Source organism: Prorops nasuta, unplaced genomic scaffold (genome assembly GCF_024137725.1).
Source record: "Prorops nasuta isolate Cenicafe-Biocafe unplaced genomic scaffold, Cenicafe_Pnas_1.2 PNAS00007, whole genome shotgun sequence".
Classification (NCBI taxonomy): domain Eukaryota; kingdom Metazoa; phylum Arthropoda; class Insecta; order Hymenoptera; family Bethylidae; genus Prorops; species Prorops nasuta.
Window position 1 is genome coordinate 227,153 of NW_027116804.1, and position 9,238 is coordinate 236,390.

Here is a 9,238-nt window from a genome sequence, read left to right on the forward strand (position 1 = left end):
CATAGCAAAAAACAAAATAAATGTACTTTTTGGAAAAGGTGGAATAACTTCAATTAACATGGTGGGATACAAAGAAATATAAACGTTTTCAATGAATGACCTTATTAATTCATTAAAAAAATATATACTTTTCATCATGCTATTCATTATATGGAAAATATTAATAACCGATTTTTATCCTGTTTTGCCCCATATTTTTCGAACTTATTATCAAGGTGCATTTTCCTCTAAATTCACTTCCACAAAGTCCTTATTTAGTATTTCTGTAAAAATTATTTACTCCTATGAGATTAAGATGTAAGTTTTTAAAAGTTTATAAAGGTTCATTATACATATTTTCAGATATTTAGGCTACCCGCTACAGCTAAACGTATTTACGTATAGTTTTTTTTTCTTTAATATTAAAAAACGACACTAAAGCGATATAGGGACCAATTTTTTCATCTATGGATAAACTTTATCTGTTTGGTCAAAACTGTAAATCAGAAACTTCCATTGAATTTCAAGCTTTACCAGCACGTTTACCAATGGGCGGAAAGTGTCACTTTCTGCGATCTATGTTTAATTTTAAACCGTATAATTAATGCAATATGAATTATGCCAACTTTAAATTGTGTTAAAATATGACCATAGTTCATGGCATTTCATGGAGTCTATTAAGTTGGCTGGACATATATGGAATTAATGAAAAAGAGTTATAGAAGCTGCGCTTGTTAGGAGTGTTTAGACGTGTATTACATTAACAAAAACATTTGTAAGTTAATAATTTGTGAGAAAATGTAAAAATAAAATTCAGCGCTCAATTGAATGGACACTAATTATTCTCTTTAAATGAGGTGCTATATCGATTTAGAATCGTCTGCAGAATCTAAATATCAAAGAAAAAACGTTGGTTTGTTAATAGTTTTCAAAAAAATTGAAATTAAAATAGATTCACAATTTTCTCCAACAGCATATATAAATTATATATATATTTTTTTATAATTTTATAATAATATTGATAGCAAAAATTTGTTTGGTATTTGTAGATGTTTGTTACATGATGACAAATATCTGTACATGGTACTGAAAAGCTTGATGGAGTAGATATTTTGCACACATAGAATAAGTTTAGAAGTCTATGCAATCTTTTAAAATCAATTTTTTTCTCAATATGGAGAATAGAATTAGTTATAAGAAAACTTTCAATTAAATCCTTAGTTTCTTATGTCTTCTGGAACTTAACAAATGGTTCTATTACAAATATGTATGCAAATGTTATACTTATAAAGTTAAATGCACCACACACATACACGTCTTATTAATCACATTTAATTTTTAACAAATCTTTCAATTACAACTATTGTTATTAAATGGAAACAAAATTGGCAGATTACTTCATCTTTATGTAACCTTTATTGAGATACGTAGAAGAAGAAACCTGGAATAATATAGAGCTGTTTGAAAATACACTGGTGTAAAAATGATGATTTCTTTAAACTTTAACAGCTACCTGTCATCCAAAAATTAAAAGAAATACAACAACTTGAACCGTTAATTAATGTGTTCAATAATATACCTTTAGTGTAGACAATCCTTTCCTGTATATCCTGGGAACTATTTCCAATCCATTCTCTGTAACAATAATTAGACAAAAACTGAACAAAGTAACAGCATTCTATTCTTCTAAGTATATGATTTTAAATATACTTATCTAATGATGTTTATTTTGCCATAAAATTAGGGTCTCTCTCTCTTTTGTAACATCCTAATGTCTTCTTGTAACCAAAAATTCACAAGAAATATAATAAATTTGTTCACATTAATGAAACTTCTCAACAAACCTTCTGTACTATGGCTATTTCTTTCCTACATGTTGGAAACTGTTTCCATTCAATTCATTCTGCAATGTTCTGCAACAAAAATTAAACATAAACTTATCGCCATTAATGTCTATGCTCGGCCAGTTCACACTTGTTTTTCAATTTTTTCGAAAATGATTAGCGATAATATTAACTAATAAATATTTTTCTTTGTGTAAAAAACATACAAACGTATACAAACGCATAACAAACGTTTACTATCCATATTATTTTTAAATCGTAAAATAATCATATATATAACCTGTACACATGCTATTGCACAAAACAGATAGTTTTTAATTTTAATTTTCTTTAAAACTATTAACCAGCAAATATTTTTTTATTTATATTTGAAAACTACAAACGATTATGAATTGATATAACACCTTATTTAAGGAAAAATAATTAGTGTCCGTCCAATTTAATGCGGTTTTTTGTTTTCGCATGTTCTGAAGAATTATTAAATATACAAACGCTTTTATTAATAAAACAAACACCTACAAATTTCTACAAAGGATTACTGTAATATATGTATGTATAGCTTTTTCCTCATATAACTTCGTAATTATATATCCGGTTGACTAAGATGAGGTGCCAACCAGTGCTAACTTGACTGAGGTCAGTTTTGATTTAGAAAGTTTTGAACTGTAGACAGTGCAGTCAGCAGTGCAGAGTGCAGACTGTGCAGACTGGTGCAGACCAGTGCACTGCAGACAGCCCAGACACTAGACAGGTGGTGCAGACTACTGCAGAGTGCAGACACCAGACACAGCACTCACAGCAGCTGCAGTCGGAACTCGGAAGTTCACTCGGATTAACTCGGAACTTGGAACCCGGTAGTCCACTTTATGGGAAACAGCGGTTCTTTTACGCTCGGAGCGGCAGCCATTTATGACGCTTAGCGTAAATAAAACATACGACACTGTCGAGTGACGACTCGGACTGACGTGACGACACAGCCTACGGGCGGATTATGTGACTGATCGCACTTTCTTTGATCGCACTCGCAATTTCGCAAATGCTGACTCCTGGGTAGGACCAGGGAGGACTCATTTAAACAGGCTTATTTACAAAAAACTGTTTATTTTTGTCAAAAATTGTGTAAAACTTATCTTTCAAACAATATATATTTTTACTATTTTATTACAGATATTATTTATTGATTGCTCAGTTTAATTTTTGTTATTATATAAATCTGGATATTTACATTTATTAAATGAATAACGAAATGCGTGAAGTTAAACAAATATATTTAATGAGTTTCAATTAATTATATCATTTTAAGTGAAACACTGAAACATTGGAACAAAGTTGAATTTTTAATAATGTCTGGTGGAGAAAGAAAAAAGCGTGGCTGTGATAAAGCACATGGTTGGGAAGAAGCTGGTGCAGAGTTTTATCAAGAAAGCTACCCTGCAGCAATAGAAGCTGATCTTCAACAAGTCTTACAAAGGGATCCTTCACACATAGCTACACTTCTTCCGAGTAAGAAGTCTCGCATTGGTAAGATGCTTTTTTTATTGAGTATCTTTTATTAGAAATTGAAAAAATAATCGTTATTAATTCTTTCATTAATATTTTAAAGCTACAACAAAACGGATATGCAATGATGTAAGAACAACATTGAGACGACGTGCAAGTACTCGTTCTCATGGCACAACAACTGCTAGACGTATGTCCATGAATATTCAAGATGCTGCAGTGTCAATGTTGCCAGATTTATCAGAAAATTTATCTAACGAAGAACATATTTGGGAGGAAATAATGCAAATTAAAGCAATGCCTGTCTGCATGGCTCAAAAAATACAATTAAAAAATCAGCTGCAGGTATGTTTGACATATAATTCAATTGTACATTAATAGTAATCAGAATTTATGTCATGTATTATTAAAAAATATTTCTGTTCAAATGTTTAAAGGCCAAAAACTTTACAATAATTTGGAGCAGGCTATACATATATGTAGTAAAGATAAGAAAATATTGGAATTAAAAGAAGAAAAGTCATATAATAAGTTCTTAGAAGAAAAACATAAAGGCTTAAAAAATTATTAGAGTTTAAATATATAATTTATTTGATTTTAAAGTCTGTATGCCTATGATAATGTATAGGAAAAAAAATAGAAATTTCTGACTTTTTTAAACAGGATATCTCTCAATATTACATTGCACTAATATCTTAGAAGTTAAATTCTAGAAACAAAATTATCTCAAAGAATAGTTATACTATGTTTCTTAATGCAGGGCTGGGAATTATTTGCACATTTCAGCTATTTACCATAGTCATTAATAGGGATTTCCTATTAGTGACTATAGTAAACAGCTGAAATATGCAAAAATTTCCATGCTCTTTTTAATGCAACCACCAGTAACAATAGTACAATCTCAGTTAGCACTGTAGAGATCATGCGAATTTAACCTTAATTTTCTTAAATGAAACTACTGATATTTCTTTAAGACATATTTTTTTTGTTAATTTCAAAAGCTAAACGAATTATTTAAATAAACTAAAATTTGAGACAATGTCATTGTAAGTGAATTCGCCTGGGTGTACGTAGCGGTTAAGCAGATTGCTTAAGCAATATTTATAAAAGGTGGAGCTTAAAACCGTAAATCTCATAAATAGTTGGTTTAGATAACATTAGCATGCAAAAAATAAAAATTTATTTTACTTTTGTGAGAATATCGATACGTACTCTATATGTATCTTGGGCTACTGATCAAGAATCCGGTACCAGATTATCTTTATACTTATAACCACCTAACTTTTGCGGAAATCAGGCAACAGTAGCTAAGTTTTTTATTTTAATAGGTTGAAGATAAGATGTCCTAGTAATTCTTTCTATTTGAAGCTGAATTTTTCACATATTTTCGATTTGTACCGTTAATATGATGAAAATTATATAGCATATAGTTGATAAGATTGAAGTAAATGACCATGTGTAACGAAGCTTATTTGTGTATTAGAAATATCGTAAATGTAAGACCATTCCATGTTTAAACACAAACATTTCAGAATGTTAGATTTGTATTTCTATTTCCATTTTGTTGAAAATTTATAATCAAGAGAGACGGTAGTGTTTCGACGACAAACTAATGTTTAACTTTTCTGATTCCGTTTAATCAAAGCTGCTTATTTAAAATGAATCTATTATACCAGTATTATACAAAGCAAAATTTTGGCGTGGAAAAAAAACAGTGGTATTGTTGGTTCTTGAACTTACTGGAGGTAATAAAAAATACGAGAAGTGTGTTAACCTTGCTAATCTAGCTTCGTACGTTGGAAGATTTTCGATAAAACAAACAAAATTTGATTAATTTGTTTCATTCTTATCAGAAAACGATGATAAAATTATGCAATCTTCTCATATATTTTGATAGTGAAACTCAACATATCCAGCAAGCATAAAAAATTAGATCCCGTTACGACGTAAGATAGGAAAATGGGACAGAAAATTGTTATGAATTTTAGTGAAATGGACGTAACACGCTAGTAAAACCAGAGACAACAGTAAAACTCACCTTGCCTCAGTGTTCGACGCGAAAATATTTTTGTCATTTATTTGATTTCAGAAACATTACATTCCAAGGAAGTGCGCGAATGTTATAGTTACACTAATCTTTTTCACTATTTATATTCATTGCTCAATTTTTTTAATGTTTTAGAGTGCAACAAAACTGAGACTACAAGGCTTTGAACAATTGAAATGGCAACGAAGGAAAGTATGGCAACAGCTTCGTACTAGAGTGAAAGAAATTTACTCAAAAATAGAGTTGTGGAACAACAGTTTAAAGAATATAGGAGGAAACTTTGGAATGGGGATAGTCTCATACTTTTTATTCATCAAATGGCTTATGTATTTAAACATTGCATTATTTTGTACTGTATTTTTTTTTATTGTACTACCCACAATCATTCTTATACCGCAAGAAGAAGTCTGTTTAGCTAACAATACTTTTAGTACAGCTTGCTGCTCAAAATTGTATTGGAATAATTCAGAGATAGGAAGTATCATTAATGGTAATAATATACTAGAATATACATTATTATTTTATGGTGTGTATACCCATAAACCATACTGTAGTGACATTAATAGTATTAATTATAATTTACCTTTAGCATATATTTGTACTATTATCAGTATCTTTATTATCAGCTTGGTGGCAATTGTACGATCAGCTGCTAAAGGATTTAAAGAAAGAGTAGTCGAAGGAGAGGGTCAATTTTACCAGTATTGTAACTTAGTTTTCGGGGGATGGGATTATTGTATACAGAATGATAAGTCTGCGTCTATTAAGCATAAAGCTTTATACAATGAGATTAAACGGTTTTTAGAAACTGAAAGAATCGAAGAAGAACGACAAAATCGAACGAAAGAAGAGGCGACAAAGTTATTTTTTATTCGAATCTTAGTCAATTTACTAGTTATTACTATTTTATTTGCCTGTGGGGCTTTTATTTATTATATTATCGAGTTTTCTTTCAACAACGTAAATTCGTATACATCAGCACAATTGTACACAACACACTATATCTCTATGAATACAGTCATTCAGTTTTTACTTGAATTCCTACCATATATATGCATTGTTTGTCTGAATGCAACTATTCCATTTCTGTTCAGATATTTAACATCTTTAGAAAATTATAGTCCATCATTGGTTGTGCGTTTAACTTTATTTCGAACAGTATTTTTGAGACTTGCTTCTTTAGGCGTTTTACTTACGTCTTTTTATGAAATAATATCAAGTAAAATTCCAGAAAATGAATGTACCAATAATGATAGTAAAAGGCCGCTCTGCTGGGAAACTTTTGTAGGCCAACAATTCTTTAAATTTTATATAACCGACTTTTTTGTACATTTCTTAATGACATTTTTTGTTAATTTTCCTAGATCGCTTATAGCAAAACATTTTGAAAATAGATTCCTACGTTTTATTGGAGAGCAAGAGTTCGATTTATCGAAACACGCGTTGGATATTGTTTATTCTCAAACGATTTGTTGGATTGGCTCTTTTTACGCACCATTATTACCATTGGTGGCGGTAATTGGTACATTCTTCTTTTTTTATATTAAAAAATTCGCTTGCTTAGTTAACAGTGCTCCCTCCAGTAAAATATATTACGCAAGCAGATCAAATTCTCTATTTATGTTTATATTGCTTTTATCATTTATACTTTCTATAATACCAGTAGGTTACTCAATCGCCGAAATTATGCCATCAAAAGCATGTGGTCCTTTTAGAGAGTTATCTTCTGCATGGTCATTGATAACTATGACATTTTCTAATTTTCCCACATGGCTTCAAACAATTTTATTTTTTATAGGTACGGTGAAATTCGGTCTTCCAGCTTTTATTGTTTTATCCCTTTCGCTTTATTATTATTATACAGTGTTCACGGCAAATAAACACATGGTTACAGTTTTAAAAAATCAGTTAATATTGGAAGGGCACGATAAACAATTTCTACTAAATAGGTTAAGCGCATTTATTAAACAACAACAAGATCAGAGTAAATACCACCAGGAGCAAGTAAACGAATTAGGTATATTTACCTAAAAACTTAAAATGTTTTAATTTTGAACGTTTAGAAAACTGTAGTTATGTACTTAGTTCGATATAACTCTATAGACTGCTTCTGTTTATTATTGTCGGTGTGCTAACAATACTGAAAGTCTATATTTTGTACAGGGTGTCACAATATTGGGCCTCATCCTTACAGTGATTGGGTGGAAGGGGAAGGGAGGGGGTGCTCCACAAGTTTTGTAGGAATTTTATTTTGCCAAATACACGACGCATTTTACGTCACACTTAATTAACGGAATTGGCAATGCCTATATGTACTACTCACTCGATAAATCCAATTATACATCACCGAATTAATCATTTCTGTAAATTGTGCTCGGTATCGTTACTCTTTTGACACAATCTTAAGTACAAGGAAATTTAAATTGAAAACTGATGAATAATAGCAAACAGCACTAACGAATACAAACACTACGATGTTTAGTTACAGTCTCTTACACATTCCTGACTATTATTCAATTTTTTTAAGCAATTTCGCACAACCAAGTGTACCCAAAATCAACAATTAAATAATGAATTCGTTAATTAGTAATATTTTAATATAAATCAGCACATAAATAATAGATTTTTATTTACTAAAGAAACGACCAAGCCCGTGCGATATCTGTAAACTAATCAATGTATAACTAATCGTGGATCGTAATTATTAAGAAAACTTTATTGCGCATTTCCTCTGATGTATAAGTATAAATGGCAATTACTTTTTAGATTCTAATATATGCGTATTAAAGGATCATCGACATCTTATTTTTCCACACTTATATGTACGGAAAAATAATTTAATCAATTTCAATTTAAAATACTGTTTTCTAATTGCAAACAACTGAGGAATTAATTTTTAAAGCCGGTTTATTATCCAGCTAATCAGATAGACTGGAGTTGCATATACAACTTGACAAAATGTGATTTGCCAGGGTAGCAGCCTGCGTCGCTCTTTGTTTATTTGCTCGACTTCAAAAAGGCACGAAAACTGGAACCTCAAATAAACAACTCTCTCTTTCTCTATCTTTATCTCTGTATATTAGTTATACAAAACTGAATAAAGGAAAAGTCTTCTATACTATAAAATTCTATTTTTTGTTTCATTAATTGTCAACAGTCCACTATTAAGAGACACAGCAGTGTCTCGACGACAAGTGCATATATAAGTAGATACAGACATATCTATATATACCACCGTCGAGACACTATTCTCTTATACAGCAAGTTCGACCGCCGTAACCATAAAATCGTTTTTATTCAATGAATCATAGATTGGCATAATTTTTACTACCATCTCATTAAATCTATTTTAAACTTCATAATTTCCATAAACCTCATAACTCTTGTATTTAAGAACCCCTTTGCTGCTAACAAAAACGAATAGGTGTAGCCGACTGGCGGGTCGGAGTTTTTCAGCAATATTTATATTTTTTAAACTAATCAATAGAATTTGTTTTGAAATTGATGAAAATTCTCACCAAAAAACTTACTAAAGAACACATTCAAATTCGATTAATAAAATTATATGCACTTGTTTACCTAATTTTCTACTGTTACTATATATATTTCAGGAGGTTCAAAGGTCTTTTGGCGGGAGAGGAAGGGGGCATCCTCTCTTAACGCGCACCTCTTCGCGCAGACAGTAGCAAGTTTGATGTTTTGTTTACGTTTTGATGGATTACTTGGAAATTCATTTGCTTACGCAAACTGCGATTTCCTATAGAGTTTCTGAAGGTTCTAAACAAGAAGTTCAATAGTTTTGTTTCGTCTATTTACATTTATATAACATTGCATTCTATGATTCTATCTTAATCGATTACGTTTGACC

The 9,238-nt window shown here is 30.6% G+C and overlaps 1 protein-coding gene and 1 long non-coding RNA gene across 4 annotated transcripts; one reads left to right on the top strand and one right to left on the bottom strand.

Moving 5' to 3' along the window:
* Window positions 1–5: 5 nt before the first annotated feature.
* On the bottom strand, window positions 6–2,462 carry LOC136774772 (uncharacterized). Its single transcript, XR_010822849.1, has 3 exons — window positions 2,343–2,462; window positions 1,559–1,892; window positions 6–1,420 (listed from the first exon to the last, which is right to left on the bottom strand). It is a non-coding gene; the product is annotated as an uncharacterized lncRNA (long non-coding RNA).
* Window positions 2,182–8,487, top strand: LOC136774770 (transmembrane channel-like protein 7). 3 transcript variants are annotated; one of them, XM_066729215.1, is made up of 5 exons: window positions 2,182–2,372; window positions 2,493–2,873; window positions 3,127–3,344; window positions 3,427–3,668; window positions 5,506–8,487. In XM_066729215.1, exons 2-5 carry the CDS (start codon window positions 2,860–2,862, stop codon window positions 7,399–7,401), a joined length of 2,370 nt encoding a protein of 789 aa, XP_066585312.1. In that variant the 5' UTR covers window positions 2,182–2,372; window positions 2,493–2,859; the 3' UTR covers window positions 7,402–8,487. The 3 variants fall into 3 exon arrangements, with proteins under 3 accessions (XP_066585312.1, XP_066585313.1, XP_066585315.1); XM_066729216.1 differs by having other exon boundaries at window positions 2,182–2,873; window positions 2,991–3,344; XM_066729218.1 differs by having other exon boundaries at window positions 2,182–2,677.
* Window positions 8,488–9,238: the final 751 nt, after the last annotated feature.